The sequence below is a fragment of the Musca autumnalis genome, unplaced genomic scaffold (assembly GCF_047663935.1).
Source record: "Musca autumnalis isolate F117 unplaced genomic scaffold, ASM4766393v1 scaffold_5, whole genome shotgun sequence".
Lineage (NCBI taxonomy): Eukaryota > Metazoa > Arthropoda > Insecta > Diptera > Muscidae > Musca > Musca autumnalis.
In genome coordinates, this window is record NW_027412088.1 from 8,689,582 (window position 1) to 8,707,288 (window position 17,707).

General features: G+C 37.4%; 1 protein-coding gene across 3 annotated transcripts in view; it reads right to left on the bottom strand.

Annotated features, from left to right (window-relative positions):
• Positions 1-2,782: 2,782 nt before the first annotated feature.
• Positions 2,783-17,707, bottom strand: part of LOC141387109 (epidermal growth factor receptor-like) — a 94,159-nt gene continuing 79,234 nt past the window's right edge. For 2 of the 3 annotated variants that reach the window (XM_073956262.1, XM_073956261.1), the window contains 3 exons: positions 5,477-5,699; positions 4,221-5,404; positions 2,783-4,148 (listed from right to left, as the gene is read on the bottom strand). In XM_073956262.1, coding sequence (XP_073812363.1) covers positions 4,006-4,148; positions 4,221-5,404; positions 5,477-5,699 — 1,550 coding nt within the window. In that variant the 3' untranslated portion in view covers positions 2,783-4,005. The remainder of the gene's footprint in view (positions 4,149-4,220; positions 5,405-5,476; positions 5,700-17,707) is intronic. The other variant, XM_073956260.1, reaches the window with a different exon arrangement.

Here is a 17,707-nt window from a genome sequence, read left to right on the forward strand (position 1 = left end):
ATATTATCGCTCTAAACAGGACCACTAGGAATACCTTCGGTAAAAATTTCCTAAGGATCCTCGAACCACACAAACATGTTGAACATTTAGTACCCCAACGAGTGGACCGACAGGGGCCCACTTTTGTACATAAACTAAGTTTGTACAAAATATTTTGAGATCCAAAGTTTGAAACAAATCGGTTGGTCCGCTTATGAGATATCGCGCGTACCATTTTAGCGAATATTTTCGAATGTTGTGGAAAGGTATCGGAAGGAGTGGAGCTATAAGCACTACCTCCGAGTTTAATCTAATATTCGAAGAAATATTACGATATGCGAAGTGTAGACCGATTCGGGAGTTTTCGTGCACACCAGCCAGGTGTTACCTTTACAGCTTTCGGGTAATTTTCTCAAGAAGTATGGACTTGCCACTCAAAAAACTTGTGCCCTCGCAATAGGGACTTTGAGAGCTACATGTTGCAAGAAAAATCAAAACGATTTGTAAGGAAGTCCTAAACTGCAATTTTCCGATATTTTGTGTGGGAGGTGCTCGAAGGAGTTGACATATATAGTCCATATTCTAACCGGATCTATGTCTCGTATAAATAATACGAAGTATGGATCAAATCGATTACTGCCTTCGAGAGTTATCGTGCGCACCATTTTACCGAACTTTTGTGGGGGAGGTACCAGACGAAGTGGACCGATATGGCTGATATACGACCATAACCTAAGTTTGGACAAAATATTACGAAATCCAAGTTTTGGACAAAATCGGTTAATGCGTTCAAGAGTTATCGGAGCGCACAACAGACAGCTAAACAGACATACAGACGGTCGGTACCAACTAAAATGACAGATAAGCACGATAAGGAATTGAGTATTCGATTTGGAAGATTCATTCAACACGGTGAAATTTAAAAAAATACATCAAGTTCCAAGATTATCTATATCAGACAACAACGTCGGACTGAGGTAAGCTCAATCGCTGCAAGGGTTGACCAAATAACCCAGAGACCTTAAACCACTTGAAAAATTACAAGTTTATTGTTGAATTTTGCGGTTGTTGCAACGTTGACTTGTACACCCAATAGGCTATAACGATTTTGCTGGGAAACCTCAAGCCCTATCAAAATGGAACTAAAATAAGGAGGGGATACAGCCAGTACAATGTCCCAATTTCAAGTTCTATATCTTAAAACTGGTAAAACCTACGAAAATATCATAAAGGTCAATCTTGTAGAGAATTTTCACAGCTACAATATTTTCTTTAATCCCATTTCGATAGACCTTGCGGTATCCAAACAAAATCGTAAAAACCTAAAGAAACCCTAAAAATCTGAACTATGATCGCGATTTATTTAAAAAGCGCTCCGCCGATTTTTTTTATTTTTCTCATCTATAAACATTGTAGTTTCAGAATCCGCAAAAACTTCCGAGGTGTAAGCACCTTCCATTTAAAGTTGGTTCAAGAGCATCGTGTACATCGATATTCTAATTTTTATACCCTCAGCATTTATAATTTGGAGTCGATTTAGCATTGTCCTCCGTCTGTCTGTCTGTCCTGCTGGTTGGAGCGCACGATAACTCTCGAACGGGTTAACCGATTTGTTTCAAATTTTGGCTTTCGTAAAGTTCAAAAGTTCAAAATTCCTACCACAGATAATTCAAGTTCGAGTATGGACTATATCGATCCACTCCTTTAGGTACCCCCACACAAAATTGCGGAAAAGTGCAGTGTAGCACCTCCTCTCGAATCGTTAATTTTTGTTGTAGCAACTTGTATTCGCTGCCTCCATTACGACGGTACAAGTTTTTTCAGGGGCAATTTCATACTTCCTGTGGAAATGGCCCGAAAGATTAAAACAAGTTCTAAGATGGGCCACATCGGTCAATTCTTCTGGTATCTCCCCCACAAAAGTTCAAAACTTTTCCTTAGAATGGTGCGTACGATAAAACTCGAAGGCACATCGTAACATTTCTACGAGACATATCCGTTTAAAATATGGACTATATATGTTAACGCCTTCGGGTAGCTCCCACACAAAATTTCGGAAAAGTGCAGTAGGACCTCCTCTCGAATCGTTTCGATTTTTCTTGCAACATATTGAGAGATAGTACAAGTTTTATTGGGTGGCAAGACCATACTTCTTAAGAAAATGACACGAAAGCTGTAAAGAAATCCTAAGACCAGCATCGCACGACAACTCTCGAACCGCAATCCCACGGCAGCAGGTTCTTTCGTACCGAATTGACCCGGAACCATAGTGTTTCGGCCAGCGGCTGCCAACCCAGCATCTCAATTCTATGCTTCTACATAGGTTTTTATGCTGCTACAACAACAAAAACTCTCGAACCGAATACTGCGTTGGTCCATACTTCACATGTCGTAATATTTCTTCGAATATTAGATGAAATTTAAAGATGGTGCTTATAGGTTCAGTAAAACTAAAAGCGAATGAATTTTGTGGGTCATTAAATTGGTCTTTTCGGCCATATTTTCAAAAATGTGTCAAAAATCTCCTATAAACCGTGATCGTATCAGATCAGAATATTCTACAAGTTTGTTCGCCATAAAATTTGACTATAGATTCTAGAATAGAATCAAAACTCTATATCTTGATTTAACTCCAAGATTATGTAAAAATTAAAAACACCTTTTTGGGTTAAAGTCGTACCGTAAAGTCGGTATTAAATTATTTAGAAAACCAATAAATTTTCAATTAAATTTTGAAAATAGATTCCAGATTCCATTACATTTCTGACCATTTAAAAAACTATAAATAAGAACACCGTTGATGTTTGTTTAGTTTTATTTATTTATTATTTATTCTTTTGGCTTTCTTTGGTCTTGTTGTTCGTCATGGTTTGGGCGAGCGCAAGGATGACCGTGTGTGTTAAATGCCAAAATCAGGCAGTCTAACGCCTTTTATTCTTGTTTCTTCGTAACCTATTTTTTACACACAACACTCATTCTTGCCGATGCTTAAACGTGGTTAAATACAATTGAGTGGCTTAACTTATGTATAATGGTTTAGTGTTTAGAGATTCGACATTCGATGAGTTACACTCGCTTACAAACTATGAGTGGAATAATATAATAATGTACTACAAAATTAATAATTATGTTGTAAATGGCACTACATATACACAGTTTAGTTCAATGCAAAAAAATCACTTTTATACATTCGATATGAAAAATTTTAAAACAAATATTCATTCCATAGGCGATTTTTAAAAATATTTTAAGGAACAATATATTTTAAGCAATCAATTTAAAAACTCTCATTATTTTTGAATACATATTATAATAGTTTTATAAACGATTAAAATTTGAGATCACGAAACGTTTCAGGTAAATTTCCAATTAAACCGAATTACTGACAAAAATTATGTTTTTCTTTTATACATTCGACATGAAGAATTTAAAAAAAAAATATTCATAATTTTTAAAAATATTTTAAGGAACAATATATTTTAAGCAACATATTTAAAAACTCTTATCATTTTTGGATTTTTAAATAGGTTTATAAAGGACTAAAATTTGAGATCACTAAACCTTGCAAGTAAATTTCCAACGGTCTTTGGCCTGTTATTAAACCGAATTACTGACAAAAAATATATTTTTTCTTTTAAAACTCTACGCAGCGGGCTATTTATTATGAACAACATTTAAAAGCATTTAGTGTAAATTTAATTTTTTCGATTATTGGCAGGGTTTTTTCGGGAAATTTGGCAATGTGCGGTACAGCCTTATATACAGTACAACATGGACATATTAAGGAATGCGTTGTCAATTTTAACCTAAAATTCAAAAAGTTCCCGCACCGATGGAATATAAGTTGTCCATTACAGCTGTTTCCTTTAATTTGTCATTACGACGCAAAACCATTCTTATATAAGATATTTTTTAAAATAATTTTCCCCAACTCGGGATATTTTAGGCGTTTATCTAAATTTAAACGTTTGTTAAAAAGATTAAAATCAATTTTTTATAAAGCAAAAAAGATTATTAAAAAAGGCCTTATGAAACGCTTCGGTGCGGGAAGCACCCTGCTATACAGGTGCCATAGAATTCGAAATTTTTACATTCCAAACATTGATCTGGACCAGAACCCCAACAACCTGAGCTGTTACATTGATCGGAACAAACAAAGCCATATTTTTCTGTAACGAGAAATAGAGAGAGATAGAGAGTTTAGTTATTATACTCAAGGAGGATTTGGGTAATATACTTACTGCAATCTTCCTTGTTACGATTCATTTCCACCACAAATCCGCGTCCCTCTGATTTCTGCAGCTTAGTCCAATCAATGTCGTTAACGTAACACATCCTATAATTGTACCTTATGACCACAGAACCAGCATTGATTCTCTTTAGGGACTTCAATTCCAAACTTTGCAGCGAAGTCTTGACGATGGACAAGGAGGCGTAATAAAAGTCCATGACCTGGCGTCCATGTATCACCTCCAGATTACGGAAATATGAAAGATTTTTGAAATCCGAATGTGCCCCCTCAATGTCCAAGTAACCGGTGATTTCTTTAACTGTGGAAAATACCTCCATGCGATCAGGATGCATGCTTCTGTAGCGGGGACCCAAAGTATAATTTTTGTAAATATCTTGATATCCCGAAAAGGTTTGGTAGAGTACTCTTATGGAGCCATCAATGACAGTGCAACCTTTGTAGGAGTCGATGTTGCCGGAATTCAGAACTGAATGGCCTGGACAAGTTTTAGGACACGATCCATTACAGGGTATGCATTCTCCATCTTTGGCCATTTTGTAAACGGGACAGCGGCGAACACAGCCTCCATTCTCTTTGATTAGATGGTCGGGACACTCCTTGACACAGGTGGCACCATACGCATATTTGCCCTCAGGATTGGCCTCCCAAAGGTAGTTGGTGGGATTGTATTTCTGCATGGGTGGACATTCTTCTTTGCACACGCCATCATCATAGAAATTTTTACAGGCAATGCATTCTTTTTGTGTTGGTCCTGTACAACCTCCGGCACAAAACAAATGACAACATTCATGTGACCCGGGACCAAAACATCTACCCTGGGCACATTGGGTTGAACAATTGATTTTACTAAATTTCTGGCAATTATGGGGTCCTTCGCCCCAACAACCACCTTCGCAAGACTCGTGGCATTTGGGACATTGTCGCTCGGGCACGGTAAAGTTGTAGCCATGATGGTACTTGTACTTGTCTGGAGGTCCTGAAATTATTTCATTCCAGTCCAAGGTCTTGATCTGACACAAATTGAAGTTGTTGAAGAAGCCCACAGAACCCTGTAGAATATCACGCAAGGCTGGCATTTCCAGTGAAAAAGTTTTCGAATAGGTTACAAACAGGGCGAATTGTTCGTCCTGGTCATTGAGATTGAATAGGGTGCGACCGCGTATGATTTGGAGTCTGCAAAGTAGAAAATAACAGAAATTAGTTTTGTAGCTTGTTGTGGAAACTTGAATGTGTGTGGAAACTTACTTTGGAAACACAACTTGTTCAGTGTCCACATGACCGATCAATATATAACCGGTAACTTCTCGTATATTTTCCAAAAAACTCAAATCCAAATAGGGATCCTGCAGCCAGGTCAATTCTAAATTGCCATCCACATAGGTGCAGTTATTGTAACGATCCCTTAGATTGCGATAATGATGATTACGAATTGAAGGTAGGGATAAGCCGGATTCGGTACCAATACAAACTAAAATGAAAAGAAGGGAAATATATGAAAATTATTAAAATGCTGAAAAAACAAATCAAATGTTTTAATGAAGGTTTAATTAACTCTGAAATATGGTCTTGCCCCCGAATAAAATTTGTACCGCTTTAATATGGACCTAAAGACAAACTGTTGCAAAAAAATCCACAACTATCCAAGAGCAGGTTATAAACTGCACTTTTTTTGAATGTGCGGAAGATATCCCAAGGATTGGACCGATACATATTCAAACCTGATCTATGTATATCCGGAAGAAATATTACGATATACAAAGTATGAACCCAATCGAGAGATATGGCACTCACGTCTTTAGCGAAAAATTTTAAACTTTTGTGGTGGAGGTACTCGAACCAGTGGACCCATCTTCTAACTAGATTTATGTTTGGACAAAATATTACGGTTGGCAAAGTGTGAGCTAGATCTGTTGATCCTTTCGAGGGTCATCTTGCGCACTATTTTACCAAACAAATTTGGAACTTTTCTGGGGGAATTAAGAGAAATAGTGGACCGATATGGTCCATCGTCGAACTTCATCTAAGTCCATCGAAGACTAGGGTGGTATAAAATTTGGGCCAACTTTTTCGAAAGTTATGGTGCGCACCAGCCAGATAGACGGACGGACTGGTTGAAGCCAATTACAAATTGTCTAAAACTAATTTCGTCCAAACGCTCTTCTAGTCTAAAAGCATTACTTCGATAAGGCCCCAGCCTGTGTGAATTGAAACGTTCATCTATGGACATGTCGAATGCCGGCTACTCAACCAAAATCATTTTCCCAAAAAAATGTATTTAAGGAGTTTTCAGAATTTGTGGCACAGTTTCGACGTATGAACTAGACGACAAAAATATGGATTCGGATTAACGCTCAAAGGTGTTGCGTAGAAGGTACCTAAGGGAACGGAACGAATTGTTCGTTTTAGAAATGGATCATATTTTGGGAAATATTGGACTTGTCCACGTAAAACAGAAAATCGCTATAAACAGGATCAAAAGTAGTATCTTCGGTAAAAATTTTTCCAGAATTCTCAAAAATGTTTTTTGTGAGTGAGGTACCCCTGGAATGGATCGATACGGCCCATATTCAAACTTAAACTAAGTTTTGACAAAATATTACGAGATCCAAAGTGTGAACCAAATCGGTTGATCCGTTTATCAGACATTTTAGCGAATATTTGTGTACTTTTGTGGCGAAGGTACAGGAACGAGTGCACCGGTAAGCGCCATCTTTATCTAAATTCGCCGAAATATTACGATATATGTACAAAGTTTGACCCAACGCAAAGTTCGACGTCGTACTCACCAGCCACCACACGCAAAAAAATATATGTTAGAAATAGGTTTGGATCCAAACAAGCCTATGTTTGGGACTGGTTGCAAACAAATATATGTTTGGAACTGGTTACAAACAAATATATGTTTCCAACATTTTGTAACATCCCAGCAAACCAAATTTCGGATGTCCGACACGTCTGAACAATTTCGGAAGCAACGTCGTTCAGATTTCGTTCCGATTTCTAAACAATTTTTCGGAGCGGGAATATTTCAGATTTTGTACCGATTTCGTTCCGATTTCGGAACAAATATCGGAAAGAAATTTCTTTTCCGAATTTCCCAAGGATTTTCTTCAGATTTCGTTACGAAATCGGATCGAAATCGATACGATGTCGCTCCGACATTTCGTTCCGAAATTATGTCAACCACTTCATACAACTTCGTTACGATTTCGGATCAGACATCGGACTATCGTCCGAATTTTGTTCCGATTTCGTTAAGATGTCGGTACGATTGGTTTGCAGGGATGTCTCAATTTTATTTGTTTGGGTACCAACATATTTTTTGTATGTTAGAACATATTTTTATGGTTGAAGAGAGAGGATTTTTGTCAAAGAGTGTAACAACAGGACTCTCGCTTATTTTATAATAAAGAGCTGTGTGTACGGTGCGGTGCAATAGAAGACACAGAAGCGAAATTTGAAAAATGTTGTTTTTGCTTTGGTGGTGTGTATGCAGCCAAACGCTTGTGTTTCGTTCTGTATTGTTGTTGCGATTTATTCTTCCACAAGCAGACATTTTTTCTGTAACTCACAGTTAACCAACCTAGCAAGCGAAGAGGAAAAGAAAAAATGGTATGAATTATTTTTGTTGTTTTGCGAGAAAGGCAGAGAGCATTTTGTCTTCACTTTTTTAAGGCCATCGTTGAGTGAAGACGAGAAAGTAGTGAGTAAATAAATCAGTGTTTTGTGTTATTTCTTAAAGTAATGGTGCTTTTTAGTAAATTAAATACCCAAAACATTTTATAATTGGAAATTTTATTATTGAATAAAAAATGCGAATGGAAATATTTATTGGACAAAGAAGAAATCACATTTAATATTGCTAATAACGTTAACACATTTTGTTTGCACCTAAACAAATACTTGTTTGCAACCAAACATATTTTTGTTTACAACCAAACATATTTTTGTTTGCTGGACCCAAACATATGTTAGGGATTGTTGCAAGCATATATATGTTCGCTGCAAAATATGTTTGGGACATATGTTATAGAGGCCTTTATTACCTCCGTGTATACACCCGGTAGGTGGTTTTACAGCATTCAGGCAATTTCCTCTCTAAAAAAAATTTTGTACCGTCGTAATAGGGGCCCTGAGTACAACCTGTTGCAAAAAAATCAAAACGATTCGAACGGAGGACTTAAACTGCACTTTTGCGAAATTTTGTGTGGGAGGTACCAGAAGGAGTTGGAATATATGTATAATCCATATTTGAACTTGATCTATATCTCGTAGAAATATTATGATGTGCAAAGTATGGACCAAATCGATTACTCGCTTCAAGATTTATCGTGAGCACCATTTTAGCAAAAAAAAATAATTTTTGTTGGGGGAGGTACCCGAAGCAGTGGGCCGAAATGATCCATGTTCGATCGTGATTTAAGTTTGGACAAAATAATACGAAGGTCAAATTTATGACCGAAACGGATGATCAGTTCGAGTGTTATAGTGCGCCCCCGCCAGCTAGAGAGACGGACCGATATTGCTTAATCGTCTCCAAATTGCTTGAAACGGTTTTCTTCCGAAAATATTTGGGGTATAAAACCATGATTTCGATAAGAGACATTTTTGTAATATGAAAGTGCATATGCCCTCGTTAGCCTAAAGGCTATGGTTATAAAAATCGACCCCTCCCCTGTAGTGGAATTCTGTAACTCATATTTTAGTTACCGACAAAAATCGGTGCAATTAAAACGCAAAATTATGAATGAAAAGTGCTAATAAAAGTTGACAACATTGTTTCTACAAACATACATAACCATCGTGTCACCTGGTCTGACAAATGACGTTACCTGGCAACCCGTCATTTCCCTTGGATCAGACCATCTCCCTATAATTGTCACTATTAGCAGACCACCCGATTTCATTACCTCTGAACGCCGCACATTCGTCAATCATAAGAAAGCTGATTGGCCGGGTTTCAGAGAGTTCAGCAATCACCGCTTCAGAAAACTGCCCAATCCTTCTGATGTTCGGGTAGCGGAAAGGACGTTCCGAGACATCAGCACTGCTGCAGCCGCTCGCCATATCCCTGCTGGTCGAATAACCGCCGCAGATGCGACGGGATTAGCAAATGAGCGTGACGAGCTTCGCCGAACCAACCCCAATGACCCCAGTGTCAGGGAGCTGACACTGGAAGTTAACAGGCTGGTCGGCGAGCATAAGCGGAAAGGGCGTTCCGAGACATCATCACTGCTGCAGCCGCTCGCCATATCCCTGCTGGTCGAATATCCGCCGCAGAGGCGACGGGATTAGCAAATGAGCGTGACGAGCTTCGCCGAACCAACCCTAATGACCCCAGAGTCAGGGAGCTGACACTGGAAGTTAACAGGCTGGTTGGCGAGCATAAGCGGAACAATTGGTTAAATCATCTGAAGAGTTGCATCATTGGAGCTGGGAAAGGTTAATTGTGTGCAACGGTTAAGTCACTCTCGAACCCTGGAAGAAGGGAAGATAGGACCTCAGTCATGTTTGGCGACGTTACGTTGACTGACCCGAAGAGGTGCGCAAGTTATTACAATCGACGGTTTGTCGAGCACCCGAGAGTGACAGGGCAAAGAAAAGAGTATTACGTCGCATCAGATCTCCTCCTGCCGAGGAGGAACCATCACAGTTTACAATGGATGATGTTGCTAATGCCATCAGGAACGCTAAATCATCCAAAGCGTTGGGCCCTGATGGAATCTCCATGGTAATGCTGAAGAAGCTGGATGAGCCGGTAGTGAAGTATCTCACTAAAGTTCTCAACTTGTCGCTAGCCACCCTCGTTGTTCCCGAAGTCTGGAAAATGGGCAGGGTGGCCCCACTACGGAAGTCCGGCAAGGATGCCAGCAAAAGTGAATCGTACAGGCCGATTTCGCTTTTGTCGCCCGTAGCAAAGACCCTTGAGGCCTTAGCCCTCCCCAGTATCAGAAACAGCTATCAAGTTGCCGATCATCAGCATGAATTCCGTAAGCAGCACAGCACGACAACTGCGCTGCACGCCATTACCACAAATATTTGTCAAGGACTCAACCAGAGACGGCCTTGAATGGTCGACGGTAGCAGAATTCCGACCACAAACTGCCCCAAAATTTTAGGGGTCGCATTCGACACTACTTTCACGTCGTGCGCGTACTGCGACAAACTGAAAAGTAGGAACAAGGTCCTCAAGTCCCTAACCGGCAGCACTTGGGGTGCAGATAAAGAAACCTTGTTGGCCACATATAACGCGATAGGTCGGTCTGTGGTAAGCTATGCGGTGCCAGTCTGGTCCCCGAGATTATGTTATACGAATTGGAAAAAGATTTAGACTTGCCAGTATGCCGCCCTGAGAACAGCAACAGGGTGCCTCCTCAAATCTTCAGTGGACCATCTACATGAGGAGGCAAATATTCTTCCAGTAAATCAACACAATGAAATGCTTTCGTTGCAGTACCTGCTTGGATGTTACCGTGTGAGCCATCCCAATCACCATCTTGTGGGTAGGCCCGACACGTACAGGCAGATCAGGAAGGATATCCATGCTCTAGATGGAGAGGTCCAACGATACAGGAGAGAACCCTAGATCAACAAGCGTATCAAGCAGGCTTAAATAGTATTCACACGGATGCAGTTGCCAAGGCCTTAAGCTATTATAGTGTGAATAAAGTCTTCGAAATACATCCCCCATCTATTGCAGCTGAGGAGCGTCAGCTGCCACGACAAACTAGAGTAGTTTTGGCTTATTGGACGGAAATCGACCGCTCCGTGCAAGACATCTGCCCAGTATGTGGCATGGGCCCGCACGAAACAAAACACCTTTTCAACTGCCCAGCCAAACCTACTCATCTAACTCTAGTGTATCTGTGGTCACATCCTATCGAAGCAGCCACATTCCTGGAACTGGAGATAGACCCAGAGCCAGATTGAACAGAAGAACGAACATACAAACATAATAACAAACTCTGTTACAAAAACATTGTTGCTATCGGTTGGACATAGCGACAAATTATAAGTATTTTATTTGAAATTTTGCCTGTTAGGGCAAAGATCATTAAATTTTAATTATACCCTCAGCCTTTAGGCTAAAGAGGGTATTTACACTTTGATACAACCAAAGATGTCCCTCATCGAAATAATGGTTTTAGACCCCAAGTATGTTTGTACGATATCCGTTTCAGACAATTTTGAGTAGATCTAGCAATGTCCGTCCGTCTGTCTGTCTGGCTGGCTGGTGCGCACGATAACTCTCGAACGGATCAATCGATTCGGTTCAAATTTTGGGTATCGAAATATTTTGTCCAGATTCGATTTAAGTTCGAAGATGGGCCATATAGGTCCACTGCTTCAGGTACCTCCCCCACAAATGTTCAAAAATTTTCGTAAAACTTGTGCGCACGATAACTCTTGTAGGGAATAACCGATTTGGTCCATACTTTGCACATCGTGTAATTTCTACCAAACTAAGATGAGGTTCCAATATGGACTCAATCGGTCCACTCCTTCGGGTACCTCCCACACAAAATTTCGGGAAAGTTCAGTTTAGGACCTGGTCTCGCATCGCTTTGATTTTTGTTTACTCTAGTTGTATTCGCTGTCCTCTATACGACGCTGTAAGTTTCATTAGGGGCAAGTCCATACTTCTTGAGAAAATAGCCTGAAAGTTACAAAAAACCCTATGACACCGTGTGTAGTGGTTGGAGCGCAAGAACGGATATGCCGATTCGGCCCAAAATTTGATTTTCGTAATATTTTGTCCAAACTTAGTTCAAGTTCAAAGATGGATTATATCGGTCCACTCCTTCCGGTACCTCCCAGACAAAATTTCGAAAATGTTCGGAAAATTTGTGCGTACGATAACTCTTGAAGGGAGTAACAGATTTGGTCCATTCTTTGCACATTATGAAATTTCTACCAGACTTAGATGAGGTTCCAATATGGACTCAATCGGTAAACTCCTTCGAGTACCTCCCACACAAAATTTCGGAAAAGTTCAGTTTAGGACCTGCTCTCGAACAGCCTTGGATTTTGTTGTACCATCTTGTATTCACTGTCCCCTATACGAAGGTACAAGTTTCCTCAGGGGCAAGTCCATACTTCCTGAAAAAAAAAAAAATAACCTGAAAGTTGAAAAACAAACCCTATGACACCATGTTTATGGGTGAAAGCGCAAGATAATTCTCGAACGGAAATTCCGGTTCCGGCCAAAATTTGGCCTTCGTAATATTGTTTCCAAACTTAGTTTAAGTTCGTAGATAAGCCATATCGGTCCACTCCTTCAGGTACCTACCCCACAAAAGTTCAAAAATATTCGGAAAAATTGTGGGCACGATAACTCTTGATGGGAGTGACCGATTTGGTCCATACTTTACACATTCTCATAATATCTACCAGATATAGATCAGGTTCGAATATGGACTATATTTGTACACTCCATCCCGTACCTCCCACACAAAATTTTGGATTAGTTCAATTTAAGACCTGCTATTGAATCACTTTGGTTTTTGATGAAGCAACTTACATTCTCTGCCTCAATTACGATGGTAAAAGTTGTTTCAGGGGTAAATCTATACTTCTTGAGGAAACAGGCCGAAAGGTGTAAAAACCCCCTATGGCATCCCCATGGTCTATGTCGGTCCATTCCTTTAAGTACCTTTTCAGCAAAATTTTTGAACTTTAATCCTAATCAACATTTTTGTCGGTTCATACGAGACCAACATTTTTAAGTTTTTTTTTTAAGTTTTTTGTGAAAAAAAGTGTTTCAATTTGCACAGGCTGAGGGTATATCTCTGTCGGCAAAGCCGACTGATATTTTTTTACTTGTTTTTATTAATTTTCTCGTTGGAGTTGAACTGAATGATCGAAGAGTTTTTGCAAGTGAAAAAGGAAACATTCGAATCCACACAACAAATATGACATTACTGATACGTTTATTTTGACATTTTTGCTAGAATTTTTTGTGCAATTCTGCTATTTTTAGTTTATTTAATTTTTGAAATATTTTCATCGGAATTTTCCGCACGGAAAATAATTTTTAAAAGTAAAATTGTTTTAAAATCGACAACTTAAAACGTTGAAAACTACTGTAACAAATTAATTATGGAATATTCTCGCCGATTCGACAAAAATATTCCCTTTTTCGACCTAAATATCGAAATAAAAAATTGTGAAATTACGGAAAGAGAACAAATTTCACACGGAATTTTTTATCCATGATTGTCTTGATTATTGAAAATTTGCTTATTTGGTAGTTACCCACCAAAAGTTCTGGAACACACTAATGATCCATCTACATTAATGATCGTGGTCTATGATCACAATGACGTTGTAAATTTTAAATATGTATATGCATATCTTTAAGTTTTTGCCTTTTTAGGGGCGAATATCATTATTTATGAGCTTTTTAATTAATTTAATTATTAATCGAGCTGTATGACCTAAGGAGATTATATTGAAAATTTTATATCTAGCGAAGTCCTAGCAACAACAACAACATCTAATATACCTGCCCAGCAAACCAAATGTCGGATGTCCGACACATCGGAACAATTTCGGAAGCCAAATCGTACAGATTTCGTTCCGTTTTCTATACGATTTTCGTAGGCGAATTCGTATAGATTTCGTTCCGATTTCGGAGAGAATGTCGGAAGTAAATTTCCCTTCGAATATGCTAATGTTTTTCTTCCAATTTCGGCACGAATTCGGATCGGTATGTCGGAAACAAATTTCCCTTCGCACAACAACCACCTTTTGTATATATCTAACAAGCTACATTTTAGTTTGTTGTCGAAAAACAAAATGCTTGGTCATGAAATTCACATATACAATTTTTAAATATTTTAAATATGAATGCAACACATAAAAATTCAACCTAGTGCTGATAGACTCAACATATTCCTACACAAAGTTTACATTGTTCTACTATAACTACAAAATGATAACAACAGCAGTGAAAATCATTAGAAAAGTTTGAAATTACAATCTTCCAATAAAAACACAACAGAGAAAAATTTACCAATAAAAAAGAGGCGTCAGAGAAAATTTTTTTCCTTCGATATTCATACGACAATATTCCAAAATCGTTCAGAAATCTTTACGAAGATTCGGAAGATACCTCAGATTTTCATACGATATTATTACGAAATCGAGAAATCTGTACGAAAATTCGGAGAAAAAAATTCGCATTCCGAATTCCCAAGGATTTTCTTCCGATTTCGTTCCGAGTTCTGACCGAAATCGATCCGATTTCGCTCCGACATTTCGATCAGAAATTATGTCAAGCACTTCATACAACTTTCGTTAAGATATCGTTACGATTTCGGATCAAATATCGGACGTAACGTCCGAATTTTGTTCCGATTTCGTTACGATGTCGGTACGATTGGTTTGCTGGGTGATGATGTTAACCTAACCAGTTAACGAAACGATCGTATGCATATCTATTATCCGGTTATAAATGATCAATGAAGTCATACATTGCTGACATCTGTTTTTAAACATTACTGATAATACACTTTATTTTCGAACTAACATATAATTCGAACAACTGAAGGTCCCTCTGTTGCGATGATGAAATGTGATCGATCGAATTTACCACAGCAACAATTTAACATAACATCCTAAAAGTAGGCAAAAAATTGAACAAATATACAGACACAGATCTAGTAGTGGTTGTCTTTGCTAAATACAACAACAATTTCAAAAATATATTATATTTTTTTTTTTTTTTTCAAGACAAATATTTATTGATGGATCTGCCAAGCACAAACCTTTTAGTTTTTTTTCTTAATTTTATAATTAAGAGAAATTATTAAACTCTTAAAGTATGATGAGAGTCTTAACACTTCTCCACACAAAACTCTGTTCGCCTGTATTAATAATCGGCTTAGAAGAGAATACTTATTTATTCAATCACAAAATGAGATTCTCTTTTAGATTTGTTACCAATGACTTTTTCAAGAGAAACTCAAATATAAAAAGAGAAACTCAAATATTTTATTTTATTAAAAACAGAGCATTATTTTCCATACATTTTCAAAATTATTTTCAATGTTCTCTTTTCGTTTATTTAGAATCTTGACATATATGCTATATGTATTAAACAAAAAAGTGCTAAGATCAGCTTGAATAACGTCAAATGACTCTTGTTTAGCGATAATAATTTTGTTTTCGTTATTGGAAAGACAGACAGACTGCCAAACAGCCAGCCAGCCATTTAATGGTATTTTATTTACGAAAAACAACATCAAATTTACTTGGAAAAAATATACAAAAAAATGATCGCTTATCGTGATCATGTTGAAAAGGTTATCAAATTATAAATTAATGATACAAATAGAAAATATATATTATATATTTTTATATATGCACTGGAACTTTGGAAATGTTCTCCTCCAGACAACGACGAATAAAAATATTCCAAATATTAAAATTCCATTTAATAATGAGTTCGACAGTTTGACATTGATAGCAAGACGAGATCAGCATAATTAGCCAGTGTCTTTAATTGACAGTTAGACTGGCAGCAGCAGCTTGCTCCTTGTTTCTCTAAACTGATAGGGAGGGATTTAGAGATGTGTGTTTTTTTCTATTTTTTAAAATATTGATTATTTTAAATGAATTCTCGTGTTGCAATGATGTGTGATCATTAAAATTTCTTATCAAGAAAAAAATTAAAAGATGGTTTTAAGTGATATTTGTGCAATGAGAACAAATGCACGAAATTGAAAATTTATTTGACACCAAAAATTAAGTAAATGATTTATGTTTAATTTTTTAATATTGAAAATGGTAATAAACTGAAGATAACTTTTTGGGTCTACACTTAAAGAGTCTAAAAGGGAGAATTATTTTTTTATTTTTCTGAAATTTTGTGATAATTTGGATGATAAGCTTTTAGATGGATGTGAAACATTGCATTAAGTATACACATTATATTTTAAATGTATGTATATAATAGGTGTGTTCGTTTACTCAACAATTTGTACAAAATTGTACAAGTTCATAACTTCTTGTAATCGGCTAAGGTCTTTTGCATTGTATTGTAGAGTAAACGAACAACATCCAGTAACAATTTGTACAAATTTTGAGTAAACGAACACACATAATGCACATCAAAGTAAAGTCTCCACGTTGCACTTTAGTGACATGCAAACCAAATTAGGTTAGAGGTAACAGAGGTTCGGAATTCCGTTTCCTATTTGTAGTGCTTTATCGTCAAATATTTGTATTTATTGTATTTTACTGTATTTTTTAGATGGCATTCTTTTGTCTGATGATGGTGGTGACCATGCGTGAAGTTTCGTGCACTAAGGATACCAAACAAACAAGCCACCAAACACCGGACCAAACATTGTGGTTCTGTGGTGAAAATAACTTTGACTACGGACGTTTTCCACTTTTTACTAATTTTTTAACAATTTCATTCATAATGGTTGGTTACTTATTTGTATATGAATGGTGTTAGGACAGCCTGTGTAATGCCGACGATGATGGTGGTAGTGGTGGTACTGGTATTTGTTCTATGTGATATTAATGGTGCTGGCTTCGTCAAGTTTAAACAAAAGCCCTGAGTCGGGATTTTACAACTTTATAGTTGCCACTTGTTTTATTTTTGCCAAAAAATTTAAAACAACTGCTGGCCTAAACTTTCCACTTGGCGTAATTTCAATGTGTCGGCTCTACAAATATACTTCCCTTCCTCTCCTTCTTTTCTTCTATTTCAATATTTGAATTTGGCAAATAAAGGGCCAGCCATATTCAACAGCAAGTTGCTGCTAGTAACAATTGTTGCAGTTTTATGGTGGCATTTGGGGTGGGTGGAGTAGTTACCAACGACGCGTTACTTTTGTTTCGAAAAACAATTTTTAATCTTATTACTTGTTGATTAAGCTGGTATTTTTGGACAAACGAGGAAAGAAAAACTTTACATAAGTTATGAAAAATATGTCCAAGAATTTTTAAATTATTAAACCTAGCACTTTTGATGGGTTTAATGGGGAGGTAGCCCATTCCCATTGTTTGTTTAAATTGAAATTTGAAGCAACAAATGTTTCCAGCACGAGCCTCACTTTGTGGAATGCCTCTTTGCTGGGTCAAATCACTCATTTGCCCATTAAATCAAACAAAAAAGGAGTTCATTACTCTCGATTTTGTGATGTCTGTGGTTGTTTTTTTTTTTTTTTTGCTTCTTGCTGCTTTTTCTCCTCTTTAATAAATATTAAAAAAGTTACTTACATTGAGATATGATTCTTTCATTCTGATCGTCGTTTACTCTTCTTCCCTCAAGTATCTCAGAGCTTTTTTTTCTTCATTTTGCGGTTTATTATTATTCTTTGCTTCATTCTCAAGATTTCTTTCTTACCTGTAACGAAAAAAAGTGAAAAAGTAAATAAAAAATTGATGCAATAAGAAAGCATAATTAAAACAAAATAATAAAACTTGAGATGGCATTGCTGAGAGCTTGTACTACATATT